The sequence below is a fragment of the Vulpes lagopus genome, chromosome 1 (genome assembly GCF_018345385.1).
Source record: "Vulpes lagopus strain Blue_001 chromosome 1, ASM1834538v1, whole genome shotgun sequence".
Taxonomy (NCBI): Eukaryota; Metazoa; Chordata; class Mammalia; order Carnivora; family Canidae; genus Vulpes; species Vulpes lagopus.
The window spans coordinates 60,698,093-60,711,059 of NC_054824.1; the positions used below are offsets into that span (position 1 = coordinate 60,698,093).

General features: G+C 54.8%; 1 protein-coding gene across 1 annotated transcript; it reads right to left on the reverse strand.

Annotated features, from left to right (window-relative positions):
* Positions 1-4,108: 4,108 nt before the first annotated feature.
* Positions 4,109-8,621, reverse strand: LOC121486771. Its single transcript, XM_041748013.1, has 5 exons — positions 8,578-8,621; positions 7,747-7,791; positions 6,483-6,661; positions 5,871-5,927; positions 4,109-5,401 (listed from the first exon to the last, which is right to left on the reverse strand). The coding sequence occupies exons 1-5, from the start codon at positions 8,619-8,621 to the stop codon at positions 4,950-4,952; spliced, it is 777 nt and encodes a 258-aa protein (XP_041603947.1). The 3' UTR covers positions 4,109-4,949.
* Positions 8,622-12,967: the final 4,346 nt, after the last annotated feature.

Genomic DNA, 12,967 nt, shown 5'->3' on the forward strand with positions numbered 1-12,967 from the left:
TTTTCCCATTAGCACAGCGCCCAGGTCTGCGTATTTTTTGCTCCCTAGGGGACAAGACCCCTCCCAGGAATACTCCTCCAGCTCTTACATGTAGCCTTGCCCAGCCTGTGTCTGAGCTGTTCGGGATTTGACCTTGCGTTCAAGTCCTTCGGTTGGTCCACGCATGCTCATCTCTCTGATGTGGCCTGTTTGTTCCAGGCCAGCAGGGTCTGCTCTGAGTCCAGATTGTGCTGCTGGCTGTGATGTGTACCTCGTTACATCCCCTTTCACCCCCCCTTCACCTTTTCAGACTCAACTGAGGCTTGGACTCCTCCAGGAAACCCTCCTCGATCCCCCTCTGTGTTCTCACAGACTGTAGGCCCTAAGAGGGCAGGGCCCCTGTGGGATTTATTATAGTGTTTTCAGAGGCTAAAACTCAATACATCTTTATTAGATGAACAAAACAATAACCTTTATGGGCTTCATATTTCTGAATCTGTAAAATGAAAATAAAACGATTTGACACACAGGGTTCTGAAGCGGGCTGTGGGAGATCATGCATGTGAATGTCCTATCATCGGGCTGGATATCCAGCAGATGTCCCGAAACACTTCTCACTTCCCTGCCCTTTAACGTTTATGGATACATGTTCTTTTCCATTTAAAAATATTGTACATTTTTTGGACTCCTTTTGGTTCCAAAGCATGCCTGGCTTCCTGGAGCTCAGGTCTCCATTCCAATGTCACCTCCTCCCAAAGACAGTCTTTGACTACGCCACCTGGAATGGTCCCCCTAACCCCACCCCCACCACTCTCCACTCCAGTAGTCTTATCATGACCTGAACTTCTGTTTTTCCTGCCTTGTTGATCAGCTGTTACCCCTCCCTAGTATGTGAGTACCACGAGGGCACAGAGTAGCTCCAGTGCCCAGAGCCAGGCCTGACACAGAACAGAGATCCAGGAGTTTCCGAGGCCAAGGCAGTGAAGTCTCTAGGGGACAAATGCCAGTGTGTGTGTGTGTGTGTGTGTGTGTGTGTGTGTGTGTGTGTTTGGGATAGAGGATGGTAAGAGCTCTCTGGGGCTGTGCAGGTGCAGGCTGCCTCGATGTGTGAGGTGACCCTGGGTGGCTGGGCTGAACACAAGCTTTCCTTAGCATGCCTGAGCACAGTCCATCTGTCGGCAAGGAGGGACTGGGGTACTTTGGCTGTTCCCCACTTTGGAGGGACCTGCCCCGCTGCCCTGTGCTGGGACCCCAGGCCCAGACCTGCCTTTTATTGGTGCCATTTTACTTCCCTCTGTGGCACCTGCTCCTTTCCTCACTCTTGCCTTCCTGTCACCAGTGCCCAATGGGCCCCCTCCCACCTGCATTCCCTGTGGCACCAAATCCTCATACTTGCAGCTTTAGTGGTGTTGTGGGGCTCCCCGTGTCTCCTGTAGTGGGGTACACAACCCCAGCTGGGCTTCCTGGTGCTCAGGCGCCCACACCTCAGCCACTGTGGAGCCCTTACCAGCTCCCCACACCTGCCACTCTGGTCCTTGTCCTAGGCATAGTGACAGGGACTCCAGAAGAGAGCTGCAGAGGCTCCTGCCATAAGTGCTACCCTTCCCACTGGTAAAGGGCCCTCTCTGGCCTCCACTCATCCTGCTCCACCTCCAGCTGAGGGGCCTAGCACCAGAGAAGCTGACCTGACTTCTGGCTGGGGCACGGGTGGGTAGGGAGGGCAGTGAGCGTTTGCATGGACCTAGCTTTGGACCCATGCCCCTGCCCAGCCTCGGTGGAGTTACCCAGTGTTGAAAGGATGCCCCCTATCTGTTCAAGCCCCCCCACCCTGTTATTGCTGGGCCCTGCTCCCTACATCTGAGGCCCATAATCACTGCTTCATCCTCAGAGCTGTCAGAACTCCCAGATCTTGAGCTCCTGACCCTGGCAGGGCCCCAGAATGTTTGGAAGGGAAGGATTTCAGGCTCCAGAGGTTTATGAAGTGTGCTCTCTGGGGTGCCCTGGAGCTGCTCTCTGTGCATGTGTGTGTGTGTGTGATGGACTGGGCTTCTGGAGCCCACTTCTATTTTGACCATAAACCCCAAACGTTTTCTGTGTTACCAGTGGAGATGCCACATAAGTTACTATTTAAACAGAAGGATCAATTATTTTTTTAAAAAGCTCTGCAAACCTGAAAACTGGACAAAACACCTTTTACATATGGGGAAACTGAGGCCCAGAGGAGCAAATGGCTTCTCAAGGTCACAGTGGCATCAGTGGCAGAGCTGGTACCATCCCAGACCGCTGGCTCACAGGCTGACGTTCTTGCCAAGACCAGGCCGAAATGTTCCTCTTAGGAGGTGGCAGTTGGGGGCGGAGTACCAGGAAGGCCCCATCCAGAGAAGTGGGTTAGGTCGCAGCCTCCCCACCCTGCAGGCCCCCTGTGAAGCGCCTGGGAGAATAGTTGCTTGGAAAGGTGGCTCAGCTCTCAACTGGAGGCTTGCAGTTTTGAAGTGGGAAGGGCAGACTGAGGGAGAAGTGTGGAGAAGGAGCAGGGGACAGGGATTCATCCTCTGGGTCCCTCATATTTGCTCCCCTAATCAGAGCACCGATGCCCTCCTGCCAGTTTGAGACTCCTGCATCCTCCCACGGTCACTCTGACAGGTCTCCACAGGAGGAGGAATGCTGCTCCACAGATACCTGCTACCGTAGCTCGTGACCCACTGGAAGCAGCCCCTGACCCCTAGCACCTGGTTTCCAAGGAGAGGGAGCTTGTGCCAGCATAGAGGGGGCTGGGCAGCCTTGAAGGGATAGCTTCTGGGGTGGGAGAGCTGTGAAGAAGAGGGTGGGGATTTTGGTCTCAGGGGTCCTGTGGACACCCTCCTACTGACAACAGCAGAAATGTCACAGTAGGGGGCTCCATGGCACTCATCCTGTCTCCCCGCAATGTCCAGATGGGCACCTGGGAAAATGCTATTGAATGAATGAATGTGTTCATCTCCCCACAGCAACCCCCCTGCCCCCCAGTCACCAGCCTCTCCCTCTCCTCACACCTCTGCCCTTTAGAGGCTACAAGGACTGAGTTATTCTTAGTAGGTTTCATTCATCAAAGCATGACAAATGGTGTCCTGGGAGGAATGCCTGGGTGCTGCCAGAGCCAGTGGGCTGGGATGGGGTGCAAAGGCCCATCTCAGGGGAGAATCCAGTGACTTCAAGAAGCTCCAGCCTGAGGGGGAGACACAGCCCTGCCCTTGGGGAGCCCCAGACTGAGGGGAGACACAGCCCTGCCCTCAGGGAGCCCCGGTCTGAGGGGGGGGACACAGCCCTGCCCTCAGGGAGCCCCGGTCTGAGGGGAGACACATCCCTACCCTCAGGGAGCCTCAGTCTGAGGGGAAACACAACTCTATCCTCAGGGAACTCCAGTCTGAGGGGGAGAGACACAGCCCTGCCTCAGGGAGCTTCCTGTGATGGATGATACTAGCTCCCCCGCCCCCCAGGCCCCTAGCCCTCAGTGAGATCTTAGACTGAAGGGAGAGATCCAATATCCTGCCCTCAAGGAACCTTTAGTTGTGTGGCACAAAAACAACTGTCCTCCCTGCTGGAGAAGGACACCCAAGGCACAGACTGAAACTCAAGATGAAAAAAAGGAGTACCAGAGGGGTTTCCAGAAGCATGTGCAGCCCCCACTGCCACCACATGTGGGAAGCCTCAAGAGGGCCTCCCAGGGTCCGTCACCTGGGCCGGCTGACCGAAACACATGCAAAGACTACAAGGGGGTGGTGAAGGCGCAGACTGAGATCCGGGCACGTGAGGAAGGGTTAAAGGCAAGGCCAAGTGGACTGGTCTCACTAAGGGCTCCAAACTCAAATGCCTTTGGGGACTAGTCTAACCACACTGGCCTTTGCCAGCGGGGAGGGCACTCAGCTCACACTGTCTGTAAGCTCTCAATATATTCAATATAAAAAGCACATGCTCACTGCAGGCCAAACGAAACCTCACTAAAGATTAAAGTTGGCCCAAGGCCATGAGTCTGTAACCCCCTGGACATCAGGAAAGAATTCCTTTTTTTTTTTTTTTTAAATTGTTATTTATTTATGATAGTCACACACAGAGAGAGAGGCAGAGACACAGGCAGAGGGAGAAGCAGGCTCCATGCACCGGGAGCCCGACGTGGGATTTGATCCCGGGTCTCCAGGATCGCACCCTGGGCCAAAGGCAGGCGCCAAACCGCTGCGCCACCCAGGGATCCCAGGAAAGAATTCCTATAGAGAAAATGTTTGAGCCTGGTTTGAATAAAGAAGCTGACAGCCAGGTTCCTCCTCCTTAGTCCTGGCCACCAGGCCCTGCTTCTGTGTCTTTAGGGCCTTCTCCCCCACTCTTCCTTTAGGCACTTCTCACCAGCTCCCTTCTGACCAGAGGCCACAGCTGGTCACCTTCCCCTGCGGCTCCAGGGGGTTTCACCTTTCTTTGTGGAAGGCTAATTTCCCTGTCAGGAGAAGGAGCCTGTGGGGTGGTCATAAGCCATCCTGAGATAAGCTGATCTGGGACTTCTGGCTGGGTGGCCTTCCCAGGAAGAGACTTCACTTTTCCGGGCCTCACGGGGATACTCTTGCCCTGGTGCCCTGCTCTGGACGACGACTTTCCAACAGGCCTCAGTGTCCCTGTCAACGAAATGGGTCCTGCCTCCTCCCCACTCTCTGAGTTACGGGAGGGGCGGGGCCGCCTTCCGCACCTTGGGGCTCCGGGGTCTCCAAGTCCTGCGCCCCTCCTCTCCGCGGGGTCTCAGGGGTCTCTCCTGGGGCAGTCTTGGAGGGCGACAGGTGGTGCGGGCCGGCAGAGCCAACCCCCGGCGCGCGCTCCTGGGGACGGGGACGGGGACAGGGACGGAGACGGGCTCCCGGACCGGGCCGGGTAGGGGCGGCCTAATTAGGACGCGTTGGCCCAGCGCAGCAGGGCGCCGCGGCCGAGCGGCGGCGGGTAATTAGAGCGCATTAGCTGTGCCCCTGCAATCCTGTAATTTCTCCGCGCGCTCCGGGTGTGTGGCAGGAGGTGAGGCGATGCGGGCTCGCCCCTGAGTCAGACTCTCCGAAGCGCGGGTGGGGACGCAGGGGGCGGCAGAGGCCGTGGCCAGAGGCCTCCTGCCGCGGGAGGCGCCACCGCCTCGCCCCGGCTTGGCGGAGTCCCGCGTGGGGGGCCCCGGGCCCGCGCCCCTCTGCGGCGGGCAGGGAGGGTGTGGCCTGGGGGCGTGGCCAGGAGGGGCGTGGCCCGCCCGCCTCTGGCTTCCAGGGGGCGCTCCTCGTCCCGCAGATCCTCCCGCGGCATTGAGAGGGGTCCCCGCGCCTAGCCACGCGGCCTGCTCCCGGCGCGCAGGTGGACTGAAAGAGATGCACGTGCACTGCGCGCCGCAGAGACCCCCAAATTCCGTCAGAAATGGGCACCAGGTCTAGGACGGCGATAGGAAAAAAGAAAGAAGAGCGAGACCTCAGAAGGGAGTGGGGACGCACGTTTTACCCGAGCCCTGCAATCGATTCTCGGGGAGCAGGGAGGAACTAGTGGGGGCTGAGGCTGGGAGGGGAGTTTATTTATTAGCCAGATTAGCCAGCATTAATGGGGGAGCAGTGGTGGCCGGCGGCGGCAGGGACATAGCTGGCATAGCTGGCATAGCGGCGGGGCCTCCCGCGGCGCGGGGCTCCGGCGGCTTCAAAGGGGCTTAAAGGGGCCCGTGGTGGCACTGCCACGGCCCCGCGGGGGAGGGCGTGGGCGCCGGCGGTGGGGGAGAAGGCGGCCATTGTGCACCAAGGGATTAGGGATCTGGCCTGGAAGGAATTTTAAACTGCTGCGAGCCAGCGCCCCAGGACTCCCCGCCCGCCGCACCGCTGCTCTCCTGAGCTGGAGCACGCTGTGATGTTTACCTGCAATTTGGTGTCCGGGAGTCCTCCGCCCTCCTTCCTCCCTTAGATTGGACGCATCTAGGGTCGTCAGATTTGACAAATAAAAATACAGGATCTCCGGTTAAATTTGAATTCCAAATGAACGACGAATACTTCTTTATTTTTAGTATAAGTATATCCCATATGCTGTATGGGATATACTTATCCTAAAACATTATTCGTCCTTTATCTGAAATGCAAATTTAACTGAACGGCCTGTATTTTTTTTTTTTTTTTTCTAGCAGAACTCCCGTCACTGAGATGTCTAATCCATGTCTGCAACAGACGGGGACTCCAGAAAGATCTATGTGCCTGTGTGTCTACCCTCAGACTAAGTTTCTCGCAGCCCCTTACTCTTTCACCCTTCAGAATGGAGCTTTAGTGGTAGAACACGTCTCCACCAAAGTGGGAGCTTCCTGAGGACGGGGGCGGAATTTCAGATTGGAGCTAGGAGGTCAATGTCGGAGTCTCCATCACAGGGGGCGAGGCAGGGTCCGGTGCTGAGCCTCCCTCCTCCCTCAGGCGGGTGGAGGCCCCTCCCCCACTAGTATAGCTCCCTGCCCACAGGGGGCGCTAAGGGCCCAGAGGACTGACCTACAGATGGGTCCTGGTTTCTGGCGCTCTGGGCTGGCAGGTCCTCTGGGGTTGATGCACCTGAGGATTGGGGGGGGTGGGGTCCCCAGCCTGTGTGGCTCCTGACTTGGCCCTTGCTCTGGCAGTCGAGGCCAGGCCTGCCGGCGCCAGAAGCTGTGGCCAACAGTGTGGGAGAAGCTCTGAGTCAGGGATCATGCCAGGAAGGAACGGTGTGGCCCTAGGTACCGAAGGGCCCTGTCCACGCCCCTCTCTCCCCATAACCACAGCAGCCAAGCCCCCTGCCTCATGAGCCTCACTAAAGGCCACTGCCCAGCCTTTGCTTGTTCTGTTCTGTCTGAAGCACCTGCTCTTCCTGTCCTCAAGGACACCTGAGGTCTCACCACTTCTGAATGCTCTGACCTTCAACAGAGTAGGTATGGCCAGGTAAGCTGCTTGGGCCCTGAGGGTCTTATGGTGAAAAGAGCCCTCCATCTACTCCCTCCTTCCTCACCAGCCTGGGGCCATGGGGGCCAAAGAGGCGCCAAAGGCAAGGGTGGGAAATGGTTGAAGAGTATAGGTGGAAGGGGGAATAAAGAAGCCTCTGCCACCATCTCCTCCCCCTCTGCCCCATGTAGCCCCTTCCCAAATCCCTTCATCCCCTGGGGCCTCTGAACTCTTTTCCCTTAAAGCTGAGGGAAGCTGGGAAGAAGTCCTTTCCCACGGTCACAGCCTCAACAACCCCCCACCCCCTGCTCCCTTGGCCACAACCACCTCAGCCTCTGCAGAGTGCTGGCCTGGCCCACCGCATCCCTGCAGGGCCCCCTCCTTGTGCTGGGGCGCCTGCTTCCGCGAGTGGCATCATCACCCCATTCCTCAGGCTGCCCAGTCATCAGGTCGGCAATTAGCTACTTCCTCTCAGCAGCATGAGGCCACCGAACGTCACAGCCCCTCCCCCCGGCCAGCCGCAGGCGGGGGTGCTGGGGGTGCCCCCACACTTTGTAGTATGTGCCAAGTCCTGGCATGAGCCCCCCCCCCCCAAAACCACAGAGCGCTGGGGTAATGAGTCTCCCATCCAGGGAGCAGAGTGCTCCCTGTGTTTTTGGGGGCGGGAGAAGCTGTACTGTTGCCTCCTCCTCCTCCGTGTCACCCCATCCCATTGGATGAGGACACTCCCGCCGCCTGGGTGGGGCGATACTAGCTCAAGGGCACCAGTGGCCAGAGTAGGCGGGGCTTCAGACTCAGGTGTCTCGTCTCCAGATATAGGCAGTTTTTACCAGTCTCTTACTTGGAGGCCAGGAGTTTGCGGATCAGATCTAGGGTGGTGGCAGTTCTATGGTAAGGGGAGAGAACTGAGGAGTCATTCTACAGTCACCCTAACACGCAGGGGGGCAGACTCTTCATGAACACCCCCAGGGGTTTACACACCTCTGCCCAGGCACACACACAGATGCAACCTGTGCAACGTATAGCTCACCACAACTATGCCCTCATGTGTCTCCGATGGGCAAACCCACGTGGGGGTACATCTGCATGCCCGGACACCCCATCCTTTGTGTGGGGTGCACACAAACCCACCAACATTCTTAGAGAGGCAATAAACTCACACCAAAACCAAAAGCAGGACACCACAGAGAAGTCCAGGAGGGTGGGATGAGAGGAGAGACCACCCTCTAATTTGTCCTGCCCACCCCCATGGGGCAGGGGGGTTTTCCTGGGGAGGGTTGGGAGCAAGACTGCTCTTGGAATGGGTATATGTGGTGGGCAGGTGGGCTGCAGTGAGAGTAGCTGTGGTCTGAGTGTGGAGGTGTGGGTAGGGTGTGGATCTCCAGAGAGAATAAGAAATTCTAACAAACATAAACACATGTAATTTTAGGTGGATCATTTAACTCCTGAGGACCTCCGCAATAACATCTGTAAAATGGGAATGATGAGAACACCATTTAAACTTGGCTGTGAAGTTTAAATGAGGTAAGTGGCTCAGGGTAGGCCCTTAAACCAACAATACTAGGGAGGAGACCCTCCCAATGTCCTGTCTCTGGGTGGTGGGTTTGCCTGAAAGAGCTGTCCTTGGACATAAGCAGTGCTCATTCTGGGCCTTACCTGAACATGTACTCACCTCTGTCTTCCTTCCTTTCTTTGATCTGACCCCAGGCCAGCCATGGTGGGTGATTGGGTGCCACTCCAGATTGGCCTGGGGGTGTGCCTGGGAGGGGCTGGCTACCTGCCCCACCCCTACCTGTCTGGCACAGCAGGAGCTGAGTGCTGGCTTCCAGCCCCAGAGGGTATGAGTCAGCCAGAGCCTCCCCATCCAGGCAAACGCAGCTCAGGGGATAGGAGCTTGGGTGGAGGGGCCTTCTAGGAACATTCCTGGAAAAGGACCTGGGAACAGGCGTTGCTGCCCCAAGCCACCTCCTCAGCTTACCAGCCTGTGTCCAGTTCAGCAAATAACCTTGTCTTTGCTTCCCACAGCTCACCCTCAGGATTCAGGAGGCAAGGCCCCGCTTGCCTACTCGGGCTAGCCCTAAGCACTTCTTTAGCCACGGCAGGGAGCCAGGCCTGCCACCGTGCCGCCTTACTGCCCTCTTCAGCAAGTCTGGCAAGATCTCTAGAACCGTGAACGCAGGGGACGCATGCACACATGCTCATATACAGGTGCCCATGGCCATAGAAGCACAACCAGAGCCACCAACGTAGACATGTCCTGGCAAGCACATGCACACACACATGGTGCTCCCTCACACTATACACACCCACACAGACACTCATGTATACTCACATATGAACCTGCTGAGTCATAATTGTTGTTGTTGGTTGAATGTGTCCCTCAAAAGATATGTTGAAGTCTAACCCCCACTATCTGGGAACTTGACCTTAGTCCCAAATAAGGTCTTCATAGATATAATCAGGTTAAGATCAGTTAGGGTGGACCCTAAATCCAATGACTAGTGTCCTTCTAGGAGGCTGTTTCTTCTCCTTCTAGGGAGAGAAAAATTTGTAGACACAGACACAGAGACACACAGGGAAGAAAGTCATGTGGTGATGGAGGCAGAAATTGTAGAGATGCAGCTACAAGCCAAGGAACCCCAAGGATTGTCTGCCACCACCAGAAGCTAGGAAAGAGGCATGACGACTCTCCCTCAGAACACCCAGAATAAACAAACCCCGCCAACTCCTTGATTTCGGACTATGGCCTCCTTAACTATGAGAGACTAAATTCCTGTTGTAAGCCACCAAGTTCATCATAGTTTGTTATGGCAGCCCAAGGAAATGAATATAATCATACTCTCTCTCTCTCTCTCACTTTCTCTCACATACACACACACCAACACACACACCAACACACACACACACAAAGTGGCTGGCTCTGGGCTCAGTGGTGAGGTTGATGGAGTTTCATCTTGGGTGTACCTCTGTGTCTGTCTTCCTTTCCCTGTGAGTGTCTGGTGGACCCAAAAAGGCTCATGGCCCAGGATAGGAGCTCAATAAGTTTTCATTTTTAAATTTAAAAAAATTGAAGTATAGTTGAGATACAATGATGTATTGGTTTCCATGTATCCAGTGTAGTGACTCAATGGTCCATTACATTACCCAATGCTCACCAAGATAAGTAGATGATAAGTAAGATGGTAGTCACCGTCTGTCATCCTGCAATGTTATTGCAGTATCATCGGCTATTGGCTATATTCCCTCTGCTGTACTTTTCATCCTCGTGACTTATTTAGTTTATAGCTGAGAGTTTGTACCTCTTAATCCCTTTCACATTTTCTGCCCATTCCCCAACCCCAGTTTGTTCTCTCTATTTATGAATCTGTTTATGTTTGTTTGTTCCTTTGTTTTGTTTTTTTAGATTCCACATATAAGTGAAATCGTATGGTATTTGTCTTTCTCTGTCTGACTTATTTCACTTAGCATAATACCCTCCGCGTCTATCCAAGGAGCTCAGAGCAATATTTAATCTCTCTGTTCCTCCCTGGAGTTCTTAATGACGCATCCACCCCCAATATGCTCTCCGGAAGGGGTTGCCATGTTTATGTGACCAAAAGACGTGTCTCGGAATGCTATGGCTGCTGTAATCATATTACATCAAGAGTAGAGGGGTGCCTGGGTGGCTCAGTCGGTTAAACAACTGACTCTTGATTTAGGCTCAGGTCATGATCTCAGGGTCATGAGATTGAGCCCTGTGTAGGACTCCATGGTCAATTCAGAGTCTGCTTAAGATTCTCTTCCTGTCCCTCTGCCCCTCACCCCCTGCTTGCATGAATGCAAGCTCATGCTCTCTCTTTCTCAAAAAAAAAAAAAAAAAGAAAGAAAGAAAGAAAAAAAGAAAAGAAAAGAGAAGAGAAGAAAAAAAGTGGAAACAACCCAAACATCCATCAACAGAATGGATGAATAAGTTGTGAGGTACTTGATGATGGAAAGCTACTTGGCCATGAAAAGGAAAGACCCGGCACCGAAGCAATAATTCCAGGACCTTCACAGACCTTGGGCTGAACAGACTGGGCCAGACATAAAGCACATGCTCTCGGAGTCCGTTTGTATGGCGTTCAAGGACAGGCAAAGCCAATTTGCAGGGACACAGTCAGAATAGTGTTACCTCTGGGGGAGGGGATTGACTGGTTGCGGCTTGAGGGGAACCTCCTGGGGTGTTAGAAATACTGTGTACTTGATCTGGGCTGTGGCTACACAGGCATATACATATGCACAAACTCACCAAGCTGTACCCTTCAGATTTGTGCAATTTGATGCACAAATCTTACACCTAAATGAAAAGTAAATTTGAAAAACTGGTTTCCAGGAAGTCAATGACCAGAAACCACAGGAGAGCATTTTCTAGGGTGGATGGCCACAGAGCCTGCCCTGTCCCATGCCACACCCATGTCCTCAGAGTTGGTGCCACTTGTGTGGCTGACTTTCCAGATTATTTGTTGACTGTAAATGCGAAGCCTGGAGCTGCCAGGGAGACCGTGGCTTGTCAAGGCAGCCAGACCCTCCAGAGATGACCCATCTTTGAGTGGGAGTGGTGGGTGTACGGGATGCTACTGCACTCTACTTCCCCAACCAAATGGGACAATTTCTTCCAGGAAAAGCCCCCTCTGACGAGGAATAATGGCCTTTTGTTCAGCCTCTGCCATCTGCCAGGCAGGTACTAAGCACCTCTCAAGAACGTGACAGTGTTGTCACTTCATAAAGGAGAAAACTGTGGCTTTGAAATGTTGAGGTAAATGCCCAAGGTTACACCGGAAGCCCAGCAGAGGGGATTTTGCCTGATGGTTGGGCACACAGGGGCTCCCTGAGGGCAGGCCTGCACCTCCCCTCAGTGTGGGCAGTAGGGGCTCAGTTTATTTATTTATTTATTCATGAGAGACACACAGAGAGATAGAGGCAGAGACACAGGCAGAGGGAGAAGCAGGCTCCCTGCAGAGAGCTTGAGGCAGGACTCGATCCCAGGACCAAGGATCATGCCCTGAGCCAAAGGCAGATGCTCAACCACCCGAGCCACGCAGGCGCCCAGGGCTCAGAGTTTTATGCAGGGGGAGTTTAGGGGAGGGGCCTGTCTTGAACCTGATTTTCTTTTTTTTTTTTTTTTTAATAAATTTTTATTTATTTATGATAGCCACAGAGAGAGAGAGAGAGAGAGAGGCAGAGACACAGGCAGAGGAAGAAGCAGGCTCCATGCACCGGGAGCCCGATGTGGGATTCGATCCTGGGTCTTCAGGATCGCGCCCTGGGCCAAAGGCAGGCGCCAAAACGCTGCGCCACCCAGGGATCCCTTGAACCTGATTTTCATGGCGACTTTTCATCCTGACACTCGCCCCTAAATCTGGCTTAGGGCCCTGCCCGCAGGTGTGCCATATTTGGGGGCCGTGGATCCAGAGGTGAAGGAGGGAGGGGGGGGGATGGTGTGGATCAGAGGGACCGGTCCCTTTGGCATTCATCGGGGGATCAGTGCTGGAGGCTCCTTTCCTCCTCTCCTGGCCCAGCCCCCTGGGAGTCAGAACCCCTCAGCACTTCCCAGGACCAGGTGCTTCTCACCCTGCCCACGCCTCGCCAGCAGGAGCTGGGTCATATGATGAGGGTGAGGTGACAGGTGTAATAGGAGCCGGCATCTTCCTCAGCCTGCCTGGTGGCTATATTAAGCCCTGTGCCCCGTCTCCCCTCACCCCCACCCTCAGGACTTTCCCTCCTCCCCCGAGGGATCCTGCTCTTCAGACTGAGGAGTCATCCCTCCTCTTCCCCATCCTGGGAAAGGAGCAGGAGCCTAATGAGGTCAGAGCCAGAGGGCGGGGGAGTGGAGGTAGGAAATTGTAGGCTGTGGGTTCTGATGAGTTGCAGAGGGAGGCCACCTCTCCTGAGGTCTTAGCACCCCTCACACTCTTTGTCCCCACACTGCCACCCACACACCACCCAGGCTCAACAGAACATGCTCACTGGTTCACTTCACTAGCGGCTGAACCAGATGGATCCCTGGGACTGCAGGGGTATGGGGAATGTAGTCTGGAGGTGCA

Coding starts and splice junctions, on each gene's coding strand:
- LOC121486771 (XM_041748013.1), bottom strand. CDS start 8,621: ATGGCTGGCCTGGGGTCAGATCAAAGAAAGGAAGGAAGACAGAG. Junction 5,928..6,482: donor AAACCAGGACCCATCTGTAG/GTCAGTCCTCTG, acceptor TGACGACCCTAG/ATGCGTCCAATCTAAGGGAG. Junction 5,402..5,870: donor TCCCGGACACCAAATTGCAG/GTAAACATCACA, acceptor TCGCCGTCCTAG/ACCTGGTGCCCATTTCTGAC.